The 12,970-nt window shown below is 43.2% G+C and overlaps 1 protein-coding gene and 1 long non-coding RNA gene across 2 annotated transcripts in view; one reads left to right on the forward strand and one right to left on the reverse strand.

Moving 5' to 3' along the window:
* Positions 1-3,770, reverse strand: part of LOC117282839 — a 66,112-nt gene extending 62,342 nt beyond the window's left edge. Inside the window, exon 1 of the long non-coding RNA XR_004513744.1 lies at positions 3,459-3,770. This is a non-coding gene — a long non-coding RNA (uncharacterized LOC117282839). The remainder of the gene's footprint in view (positions 1-3,458) is intronic.
* Positions 1-12,262, forward strand: part of LOC111871220 (heart- and neural crest derivatives-expressed protein 2) — a 29,084-nt gene extending 16,822 nt beyond the window's left edge. Inside the window, exon 3 of the mRNA XM_023864157.2 lies at positions 10,683-12,262. Coding sequence (XP_023719925.1) covers positions 10,683-10,793 — 111 coding nt within the window. The 3' untranslated portion in view covers positions 10,794-12,262. The remainder of the gene's footprint in view (positions 1-10,682) is intronic.
* The last annotated feature ends 708 nt before the right edge of the window (positions 12,263-12,970 follow it).

Here is a 12,970-nt window from a genome sequence, read left to right on the forward strand (position 1 = left end):
GGTCATTTAGTCGTTACGTTTCGAGAGACAGAATTGCAAAATGAACGTCTCTTGTTTGTTGAGGAATTGGTCTGAACCTCCCTAATTTTATCTGTTCTCAGTTCCGTCACATCTGTTACAAGTTACGAATAGTTAATGACTACTACGTTCAATGCGTTCATTACTAAATTAACCTCAGTACTGTAACTCCTACGACATTTTATAAAAACTTGCTAAAAAATCCGTGGCTTTAGTCTGCAAGCGAACTGTACCGATCGAGCGATCACCACTTGTGGGCGAAGTTAGTGCCAGCTTTAGCGGATAGAGGGTGTCGCGTGGTCAGCGCAACGAATCCCCACAGCAGTTAATTAAAAAACCTGCTAATCCTTTGAAAAACGTTACAGGGTACATGAAGAGTATATGTATTTCGGAAGCCAACTTCAAGACAATGAGAAAGTATATTTTGAATGCAATAAGGGTACCGGAAGAAAGGAGAAAGAGTTGATTTTCTGCACTCTTTCGGAGAAGAAGCGGATTAATGCCATAACTGCACATGTTACTGATGACTCAGGTAAAATGGCGATGGTTACAGAACATTAGGTGCGCGCTGTGGGTGGCACCTGGCAGGCGGATATGGTCTCATGTAATTTTGTAATGGGAGGGTTTAGAAGCGTTCATGTCTGACCGCAAAATAAGATATTAAAAGAGATTTCGCCCTTACCGTCCGACCAAGATTGATACAAGGCAAGATTCTTAAGCATACGAGTATTTTTCTTATAGATTTTAGAATAACTTCCTTATTTTGGAAAAACTGTTAGACCACCCTGTTGTCTGTGTATCCCCTCGTACCTTCTCCAGGAGTTGCACTACTCCCAGACATGGCCATGAGTCCCGTGGGACTGGGAGCTAAGAATGTGCTGACGAGGGCCAACAGCATATTACCCGACCGACATTACTCTCCTCTTTCAGGTTCCCACGTATTTTGTATTTATGATATTGTTTTTCGGTTAATTTTCTAAATAAAGAACTGCTGTCTGTGTGTGTCTACCCTTCGTAACTTGCGAACCAATTGGGCGATGTAACAAGTCCGAAGGCAAAGCAACTGGGTGCGTAAAATGTCATACGTTTTTTAATCTGTTATTCTAACGACACTCGTACACGCATAAATATAGCTGTCTTGGGAGCAACACTAGCGCCATCCGCTCAGAAGATTTCCGTGACAGTACAAATATTAAGTTAATTTTTTCAACAAGGAAAAGTTACCACGGTTATCACTTTGTAAGCTTACAGTAATGGGGATAACGAAGCATCCGTTCCAAAATATTTAAGATCTGTAGTCACACAGCGAAATCCACCGAACAGAGTTCTCGTTGAGCAGCTGAATTTCGTTCAAGTGATCAAGAAATTTCCAGCGTTTCTCGGAACCCGAACCCGAATGTTCATTGACGTTCTAACAATTGCCCATCGTTGGCTCCTAACCTAAGACAGACGAGTTCAGTCAACACTGTTATCTCATCATTTAATATATTGTAACGTGCAACTTTCTCACCTTATCTTGTAAATGACCATACCAGATAAGAGAGGAGGGTTGCTCCTATAATTTACAAATTCAGCATTTGGATTTACAGATGCAGCAACTATTGGCCAGGGATAGATCAGTCATTACAGGGACGGGCTAAGAACCGAACGGCCGGAGTTCTGCTCCAGGTGGAAGCAAGAGTGTTCTCTTCTCCACAGCGTCCAGAGTAGCTCTGGGACCCTCACAGCTCCCTACTTAATGGTTACTGGGGACATTTCCCCATGAATAAAGCGGCAAAAGCATGAAGCTGACTACGCAGCTTCATCAAAACTGGTGCTGTACCTTCACTCCCCCATACGTCATCATGGCATGCTGCTTAATTAAGCACAGGAACAAATTTAATATTCCTTTTATTGTTATTTGGCTGTATAAATATCATTTTTAAAAGGCATGTTAATTAGCGCACCCTCACAAATATTATTTGCTTAGTAGTTGTGTAACAATGTGGCTACCCACAATATTATTTTTTACAGGGAATGGGAGAATTGTGATAACACATTATAGAAGGGAACAGGAGGAAGAATTCAGGCGTTAATTGAACAATATATCGTACCACGCAAAGCAAGTAAATAAATAAGAAATTATGAAGAAAGTCGTCTTCTGGGATCTGGCGTCGTGTATTCTTTGTTTCAGTCGACGTTTCTCCGAAACGTCGGCTGAAACAAAGAATACACGACGCCAGATCCCAGAAGACGACTTTCTTCATAGTCATCGCCGTGAAAACCTCAAAACTTAAATAAATAAGAAATTAATTTCAAACATCTAAAACGACCTGACCACATATCACAGCTTCTGTCTAGTTCTAAAGCTGATATACATTTGACATGGTCGTTAAAAGCGGACTCCGGTCATCGTATGCAGCCAGTCTATCCCGGTTTCATGTTACCTGAGGTCGCTGGCGTTTAAAGCACACACAGCTCTCAGCGCCGTCTGAAGCAGGGGAATACCACTCTCTTCGCCTCATAAAATACGAGCTTCTCAACATTTTTAATCAGTGTCTTCCTCTCCTCTCCTTTACCGTGTCTGTGACCACCTTAACGTTGCTAAGCAACGGCTCGGTAAACAACTTCCCGCGTCAATGAATACACACGCAACAATCAAGGAACCGTAGAACGCGGTATTTTTTGTTTTGTCCTTGTCTTATCGACCGCCTCTGTAGTCTAGTGGCTAGAGTTCCTGGCTGCTGATCCAGAGGTCCTGGGTTCGATACTCAGCACCGCTCAGCACTATCACATTTTCTGAGAAGTAGTGGGTCTGCAACGGTGTCCACTCAGCCTCGTGAGGATAATTGAGGAGCTATTTCAAGGAAATAGCGGCTCCGGTTAGAAAGCTGAGATTAACGGCCGTGGAGATCCGTTGCGCTGACCATGCGACACCCTCTATCCGCAAAATCAATCCTGAACGAGTATTTTCATGATTTTCCTCAATCTCTCCACACAAATTCCGGAACAGTACTTCGAATGGCCCAAGATAGCTTCATTCTAAATCCCTTCGAATTAACCCATCATTCCACAGTAGCGAATAAGTTACGGGTTGTACCACCGAGAAACCAGGATTCGATTCCCGCTAGAGTCAAAATATTTATCTTTTCTCCGTAACTTCCAGAACGGTTCCGGGGCCCACCGAACCACTTATCAGTTGTGTACAGGGGAATGTTTCCCTTGAGGTAATGAGTCAGGAAAGTGAAACTGACCACTCATCTCCAACTACTACAGCGGTCAAGAAAACGTGGATCTATATATCCACTACCCCATACGTCTTCATGGCATAGTGCTTAATGAGTTAAGTACAGGGACAACTTTACCTTTTTTACCTTTTACTACTTAAACTGCAGCCCTACAAGACAATATATGTAAAGCTTACAGGTGGCGTAAATATTGCTGTCATATTCGGTACTTACTTCACTGGGTAGACATTGTTAAATGTTTCAACAATAGCAACACACAATTTCGATGCGAAATAGCGTCAGTATATCACAAGTCCTGTCCGTGTGTACCTATGACCTTCACGCACCTGCAGTGCTTCTGCGCAACTGACGACAGCGGCAGCCTACTAACCAGGCGTGACACGTGGCAAGTTGGGAGAATCCATTACACAGGGGGAAACAGCTTGCGTTATCATTTTTGCTATGGTACGTGACTGTTGTTTAGGATCCGTGTTAGACGGTGCTCCAAATCCAGCCATGGAGAGCATCGTAAAATAACCCCCCCCTAAAAATGAATATATTTTATTTTCTTAGTGCACACTCTGAGGCCGCGCCATAGCTCAAGCGGTTAGTCGCTGGCTCTCCACCGCGGCGGCCCAGGTTCGATCCCGGGGTCTGGTCAAGTGGGATTTGTGGTGGACAAAGTGGCGGTGGGGAAGGTTTTCTCCAAGTACTTCGGTTTTCCCTGCCAATCTTCATTCCACCAATTGCTCCACAATCACCCTAACATATCATCTGGGGCTGGTACAATAGGCCAGAAGTGGCCGCAGTACAAGGAACTTAGTCCCACCCCACTAGCAATAAAAAAATAGTGCACACACTTGGACAGGGTGATCTTCAGTGTGCAAAATTTGGTACTAGTGCCCTTATGCTCGCCCGTAATACAAATATACACATAATCATAAAATGAATTATGAAGTGAACTGCTATGCATTCAGTTGTTTGGTCATCTTTATTGGGCACTGAAAGAAACTTAGCACGCATGGGGAGAAGAGGAATGCAAATAGGATTTTGATGGGAATACAAGAGGAAAAGAGATAACTAGCAAGACCTAGATATAGGTGGTAGGATAATATTAAAATATATCTTAGATAGATATGATTGGGTGGTATTAGCACGATTCATCTGACTCAGGATAGGGATAGGGGCAGGCTTTTGTGAACACATTAATGAACTTTAGGTTTCCGTATAATATTGGTAAATTCTTAAGAATTTGAGCGAATAACGGCTTCTCAATGAGGACTCCGCTCCGTGAAGTTAGTTAGTTAGGTAGTTGGTTACTTGGTTGGTTCATTGGTTGGTTGGTTGGTTAGTTTGTTGAACGAAAGTTATTAGCTTGTATCTCTTATTGGGAGGGCACACCAAGGAAACTGGCAACTGCAACGCAGCCGCAATCAGTCTGAGTTGAACACAGGTTACTGAATGGAGCAGCAGAATTCTCGGAAATTGCGGATGCGTTGCGGTTGCGTTGCGGTTTCCAGTTTCCTTGGTGTGCCCTTGCTCTTATACTGTATAAAAAGTGAGTTCTGAACTTGCCTTGCTTTGTCCAGTAAAATATTAGCCTAATTATATACAAATACAAGCAACTACCAAGCATACAACAAAACAAACAAACTACTTGGCCTGTAGTCCGTAAGCGAACTATACCGACCGAGCGACCGCCGCTTATCGGCGAAGTTAGTGCTAACTTTTGAGGATAGAGGGTGTCACGTGGTCAGCGCAACGGATTCCTACGGCCGTTAAGCTTGGTTTTCTGGACCGGAGAGGATATTTACTTGAAAAAGCTCCTCAATTATCCTCACGAGGCTGAGTGGACCCCGTTCCAGATCCATGACTTTTCAGGAAATCTGATAGCACCGGGAATCGAACCAGAGAGCTATGGACCTGTAGCCAGGAACTCTGACCACTAGACCACAGAGGCCTGGCTTTACAGAAATTCGCTCACACGAAGAATTATAATGGGGCTCATATCCTCGACTTGCTTTCTCATCTGAACGCGTATTCGCTTATCCGAAATTTCTTCCGAACACAACTGAGTGAACACTTGCGAACAGCAATGGACAGAAACGAATACAAAATCTTCCAATAAGTTTACTTTTTTTCTGATCTGGTGTGCATTTTGTGTAAGTGTCCGCAGTTTTATTTTGCCAGTTCTTATAATTCTATTTGTTTTGTAGCAAAAAATAAGACTTCCAATCTTTATACCACCACACACTCACTCACACACACACTCACTCACTCACTCATGGAGGTGAGTCCTTTAAAAGCCGCCAATTCTGCAGCTACTCAAGAATTTCCCAGAATTTTATGGAACCACAAGGTTCATTACCGGGTTCACAAGAGCCCTCCACTAGTCTCCATCCTGATCCAGATTAATCCAATCCATAACATCGCATTCTATCTCTCTGAGATCCATTTTAATATTATCCACCCACCTATGTCTTGGTCTTCCCAATGATCTCCTTCCTTCCGGCTTTCCCACCGATATCGTAATGCATTCCTTCTCTGCCCATTCGTGCTACATGCCCTGCCCACCTCATCCTCCTTAACTTGATAATTCTAATTACATTTGGAGAAGAGTACAAGTTATGAAGCTAATCTTTATACCATAGTCTAATATATTTTGAATGTTTATATATTTTTTTTTTCACAAACCTAATCCTCTAATCGTTCCAGCCGCACTATGGCCCTGGGGTCGACTCAGCCTCTAACAGAAATGAGTACCAGGAATCTTCCTAGGGGGTAAAGCGCAGCCGACGCGTAAGGCTGAACACATCGTCAACTCTGGGCCGATTTTCTAGAAAAAAATATGAACCTCAACGTCCCGAAAATCTATGGGTCTCTAAGACCTATTAACAGGGCTAGCTTTACTCATACATGTATATATTTTCAGTGTTTCAGTTACTAAGACGCTGGTTTGGATTGGTGAATCGGTTTGTTTGATCTTCAATAGACGTAACTACTCGTACAATTAGTTCTCACACTCTCAAGATTACTGTAACTATAGCACACGTAATGTCACACACCGGGTCTTCTAATTCTTCTTCTGGACGCACCGTTGTTCCCTTGGAACTTCAGAACTGAACTGAAGTCAATACCCATTCCTGTATTCTCTCATATCCTCTCGGCACGGACCACGCACAGAGAGCACAGATCTATTGTTGCGTAGCGCAGGCGACACAAAAAAACAAGTCACGTGATAACTATCTCGTCAGTCTATTGGCGCGCTGACTGTTGCGTAGCAACGAGCTAAAACATTCGTCCTACTGTTGCGTGACCTTAAACGAGAGGGTGTTTATCGCGCCGTTACCTAGTTATACACGTTACGTTATATTTCTTTAGCTCAAGAAAAGTAATTTTATTTTAGGGTCAACTTTTTGTCTATCGGAAACTTAATCCCCAGATACAACATTGCGTCTGTTGGAAATGGCGATTCGCATTACGAAATTTCGCTTTACGAAATCTACCCCAAAACGCAACAATTCGTAAGAGTGCGGACTGTCTGTACATGTAGAGATTCATTCTTGCACTCAGAAGTCAAATGGTACTGCAAACTTTAAAGACATTGCACAGAATTGTTTCCTTTCTACACAAACAAAAAATACACATCAGAGATATTAGTCTCCCACTCCACCCCACAACCCCCAACAGAACGTTTTTGAGTTCAGAGGCTTCCGACTAATTCAGCTTCGTCCGTTCAGCAGGAAATCCGAAGATGTTTAATGGGTCAATCGCAGTGTCGGGGTATTCCTTACACCCTCTGCTACCGATAATGAGGGGCAAACAAATGACAGGGTTCTGGAGGGACCATCAGTTTAATAATATGTTCCACTGGAAGTCGCTCGGGCTGCGTCAAGACCTCCCAGACTGAGACCCAGCTCCTACGGAAACTATTCACAGCATAAATGTCACAAAAGAAAAAGTATACAAGTAAACTGTGATACATTTTTTATATCTTGCTACACCATCTGTTCCATGTGGGACACAGTAGCTGACTTTCATGATGCTGTCTCGAGAAGTGAGATTCAGTAATATTCTCCGTTTAAAACATCTCAGAGTACGTCATGTCTTGAAAAGGCGACCTCACGGAAGAAAAGTCTAGTGTTCAACGGAATTTCCGGTAGGGCGACTCCAGTTCCCATCGTGTGGTGAAAATGTAATCTAGTGACGTAAAGAACTACGTCCTTACCTCATGATGACAGAAGAGTAGGGGATATTCCGTATCACTCTGACACTAATAGGAAAAATGTGTCTGATTGCAGTAATGTAATTAATATTAAAGTTAAAAAATTTTCGCTTAGTGGGGGATGGGGTCCAACTGGGTCCACTCGGCACGGCGGCCACTGATTAGCCTATTGTAGCTTGCCTCGGGTGATTATGATGATGGAGTATTTGGTGGAATGAAGATTGGCAGGGGGAAATGGAAGTACTCGGAGAAAACCCGCCCTAGCGACACTTTGTCCACCACAAATCCCATTTGACTAGACCCGGGATCGAACCCGGTCTGGTACAATAGGCCAGAAGTGGCCACAGTACAAGGGACTTAGTCCCACCCAACTATGAATTAAAAAAAACCCTTTCTTCATCTTCACGAAGTTCCTTTTTTCTTACTGATTCTACAGCCCCCTTGGGCCCTGGCTTCTGATTTTCAGTTTTATGATCATTTTACAGACGGTAGGACTCCTCGGACGAGTGATGAGCTCCTCTCAAGGCCTCTACCTAAACACAGGACAACATAAACACTGAATAAATATATACAGATACCAAACATCTATGCCTTGTGTGGGATTCGAACCCATGATCCCGGCTTCCAAGCGAGCGAAGACAGTTCATGCCTTAGACTGCTCTGCTAGCGTGAACAGCTTTTCCTCATTCCCTCAAGAGAATTACGGAATTATACCTCAGATAGGCCACGATATCTCCCTTCCAGCTACTGACACGCACACACAGGTTGCCTCTTGCCGAGCTGTGAAGTTGCATTCGGGATGTGGGAACACAGGCCATCCTGACTAAAGTTTGCCAAAGTCTATCCCAGTCCCTGCAGGCAAAATCTTTCCTGATCCTTCCTAGTTTATGGTTTTCTCGCCTATTGTACGAGCCCCAGATGATAGGTGAGGGTGATTGTGGAGCAATTGGCGGAATGAAGAGTGGCAGGGGAAACCGAAGTACTCGGAGAAAACCTGTCCCAGGGCCACTTTGTCCACCACAAATCCCACTTGACCAACCAGCGACTAACCGCTTGAGTTATGGCGCGGCCCCCAGTTTATGGCTAATCCACAATCCTACCACTGGACGCAGTGCCATTGTCGTTAAATAAACCACAAAGAAAGAAACTGGGTCTCATATAGCAATCAATGTGCTTCAAATAGTAGAAGAATACTTACCAGGACCCATCGTTCTATTACATCGTAACTGGTGTGAAAATGTACATATTCTTCCACTTGCTGAAGACCGTTGCATCATTAGTAATAACGCGACTGCGCAGAATGGGATGACGCTTTAAGAGAACAAAATGAAGGGCAGGAAGAAGCCATGACACTTAGCGATGGCCACAGTCTGAACTGCTGTAGCAGCTTTACTTGATAGAGGCTACAAGTAACATGCAGCCATGTTCCTTTTAGCTGCGTACCATAATGCTTAATCAAATAAACAAATGCGCATCGCTAGTAATGGAAATGTCATGGTAACACGAGGAATGCAGGTCCCACAGAAGACCAAGTCACTTAAAACAGTTACTGTGTAACAAAATGGATTACTATAAGTGATAGATAAACACGCTGTATCATTCACGGGCTTCATTTGGCTGTATTGGAACTACTTACTAATTGCCGGCCCATGTATCGCAGTATTTGTAGGCGTCGGAAGAAGATATCGACCTAGTTGACAGAAACATATAAACTTGATGTAAGAACAACAAGCAGATTATGAAGTATCATCAGTTAGACTCGCACTTTGTATTCGTCTTATACAGGAGTGCATTTGTAAAAATAAAACGCCGTGCTCCACACAGTTTCAGGCTGAAGGAAATGAGTCCCATCTGGTTTTTACTTGACTATAGCTTTCTGTTTTCAAAAGCGCAACCGAAGGACAAACAGCTCATGAAGAGAGCATAAGCTTACTTAATGAGGCTGAAGTTTTCGCCTCCAAATTTTTTTCTTTCGCTCTACGGCCCCAATTTGGGCCTTGGTCTACCTCTATGAAACTTTCCGTTTCACTTCGGTTTTCTAGATCTAAGGTATTCGGTAGGACTCCTTGGAAAGGTGATCAGCTCGTCGCAAGATCTGTACCTGTACACAAACACCAAACACCCATGCCCTGTGTGGGATTCGAACCCACGATCCCTACATCAGTAGGGAAGGTAAGGAAAGGCAGGGTAAGGCAAAGTTCTCCTTATGCTTAATTACTTAAGCACCACGCCATGAAAACTTTTGGGAAATGGAGGTATAGCTCCATCATTCTTCAAGTCGGCACTAGATGGAGGTGAGTGGTCAGCTTCACGCCCCTGCCTCTATACCCCCGAGGAAAATCTCAACAGTACCGACCTACAGGAGGCTGGATCGATCCAAGCTGGCCTGGAGGTTATGGAGGAGAGAAATATCTTGCCCCTGCCAAGAATCGAAACCCGAACTTTCCAGCCTGCAGCCCCTCGGTGTCCCAGCCGGATTACCCCGGTTCCATCATCAATGTGGGAGGGGTAGAAGGGAATACAATTCATAAGAAGTACATCTGTGTCGTACAGAAAATTGCCGACAAGTCGAGACGCTTCAGTTCGAAAATTTACATAGAAATTATATCCCATGACTTCATCGGGACTTGAACCCGAAACCTTCCGGCTTGTAGCATAGTGCCTCAACCAACTACGCTACCGCGTGCCCTTCACCTGCTACTGTTCTGCTGGGAAACAAACATAGAAGAGATGACTGGGACAACATCTCTCCTTTGTCTCTTTAGGGACTTAATACTTTGTGGCTTATTAATTGTCTCAAAGGCCCGTAACCCTTTATTTCGGAGACAAAATATATGTCTTTCGTATGATTACGACAATAAACTAGGGTACGCTTATTTCCTGCCGATCACAGTGGCCGCGCGGTCAAAGGCATGAACTGTCTTCGCGTGGGTTCTAATCCCACTCAAGGCATGGATGTCTGTCTTAGGTAGCGGTCTTGTTACGGGCTGATACCCCGTAAAAGGAGTCCTACCAGCTCTCTTAGATTATGAAACTGATGTGAAACGAAGCATTTCAATGATGCCCAATGCTCAACAGAAATAGCAGAGGAAGATATTTATTTTCTAAAAGGTCGCTAATTAACTGATGCTTGTAATGAAGATTTAATGTGTTTTTCTAGCAGGGACCGAATTATGACGTACTAAGTCCCGTAAAGGGTTGAAGCGTTGAAATGATGTTGTTGTGTGTTGCAGGGAAGCAGCAGTGTGGTGGGGGCGGAATGTGAGGGCCACAGAAAGGGGAAAGGAAGGACGGGCTGGCCACAGCATGTCTGGGCTCTGGAGCTCAAGCAGGAACAGCTATAGCACACGACACCATCATCACTATGTTAAATAATTTATTATTCAAACGACAGGCTAAAATATACTGTAGTGTTAGTTAAGCATACCCAAGCACTCACTGTATACACAACTGGTCAACACAAGTCAAAATTTGGCTCCTGGCGGCAAATATTTAAATATAAGTGAGAAGAAAATGATTATCATGCTTAAAACCGTGGAATTTCTTAAGATGTGGCCAGAATAGCGAGAATATGAAGTGCTGGGTTGAAATGATTTTGTTATAATTTCATAATTACGAAAGTGTTGTAGTGTCAATATTGTAGGAGGCATATGGAACTATGACGTCTCGGTGCAATTTCTGTTCACACCATGCTGAATAACCCCCCCCCCCCCAATGAAAATTTCACAACCTTCAAATATATGGGGACGACGCTAAAATATTGAAATTTGACTCATGAAGAGAATAAAAGGAAATAAAATTCGGGGAATGTCTGCTGTCGTTGAGTTCAAATTATTTTGTCTTCTAACCTGATATTTTAAAAATTATGATTAAGCCATAAAAACTATAATTTTCCCGAAGTTTTCTATGGGTGTGAATCATGGTTTTTCACAATATAAACTGGCGGTATTTCAGAAGAGGGTACTGAGGAAATTATTACACATAAAAGGGATGATATAAGGGAACGTTGGAGTAAAATACATAATGAGGAGCTTTACACCTCCTACTCCTCGCCAGATATTATTAGAATAATCAGATCAACAAAGATGAGATAGGCGGGGCATGTGGCTGGCATGGAAAAGAAAATAATTACACAGGCTATTTCGGTAGGAAAACTGAAGGAAATAGACCACTTGGAAATGTAGTAGTAGGTGGAGAAAAATACAGAATGTTCACAAGAAAACGAAACCTTGTAATGCCGTAGATAGGCCGGCTACTTATCCGGTTTACCCCTCGTACATCCCGCTAGTTCTAGTCACTCGGTTCCAGAAGAGATACGCACGAAGTTGTCTTCAGAACAACTGTTAAATACCCGTCTTCATTCTGTGGCTTGAAACACTCAATTCAAGTAGCACACAAAACCGAAATGTAAAATGAGAAGGAAACACCAAATGTTACAGAAAATGTTCAAACTGGTTGAGTAGCATGTAAACTGTGCGTTTGGTATTAAGAAAACTCAAGTGATTGATATTACAACAAAAGCTTACACTAGATATTCAGCACTAACAAGTGTTAACAATGGTTAGTTCGCAACTGGGCCCTATTAGCAAATAAACTAGACTTCTTGAAGAACCACGATGGGATGCAAAATTTACTATTAAACATACCTTACTTCTACTTCTTTTGGCTTATTTTGGACTTCATCCATCGTCTGGTATAAAAGACAAAAGACCATGCATTATCTCCAGTTTTTACAATCGTTTTTAACTGAATTCATGGAATTTAACCTATACTTCTGTTTTTTTACATTGTTGACATGTGCATGCTTGGCACAAATTTTCTACTATGTCTTTACTGTGATTTTATTCTTTTCTCCCACTGATGGAACCGGTTGTCGGTTGTTCATAGGTTGTTTTTCTACAGACCGGGGTTTGTCCAGTGATTGAGACTAGCTCTTTCTAACGGGCCCAACTGAGTAGGTTTATCCTTCCCTACCCGCCTGAAGACGGAGATAGATCCAGTCTCCGAAACGTCGTGGTCTTTTGTCTTTACATACCAGACGATGAATGAAGTCCAAAAAAGCCAAAAGAAGTACAGTATACACCATCGTCAGAATCCTTTCAAGTCTATACCTTACTTCTGTGCTACGTATCCAAGGAAAATTCTTTCCAAATTCTTTATAAATTTAATGCTTACCTTTTTGTATTGCTAGTGGCGTGGGACTAAGTCCCTTGTACTGCGGCCACTTCTGGGTTATTGTACCAGCCCCAGATGATAGGTGAGGGTGATTGTGGAGCAATTGGTAGAATGAAGATCGGCAGGGGAAACCGAAGTACTCTGAGAAAACATTCCCCAGCGCCACGTTGTCCACCACAAATCCCACTTGACCAGACAGGGGATCGAACCCGGGCCGCCGCGGTAGAAAGCCAGCGACTAACCGCTTGAGCTATGGCGCGGCCAATGCTTACCCTTACACGCATAAAAGACATTTCCTTACATCATAGACTACAGTAATACACAAGATGGCAGCTAGATGCCACGG

This window comes from Cryptotermes secundus, unplaced genomic scaffold (assembly GCF_002891405.2).
Source record: "Cryptotermes secundus unplaced genomic scaffold, Csec_1.0 scaffold573, whole genome shotgun sequence".
In the NCBI taxonomy this organism is placed as follows: Eukaryota; Metazoa; Arthropoda; class Insecta; order Blattodea; family Kalotermitidae; genus Cryptotermes; species Cryptotermes secundus.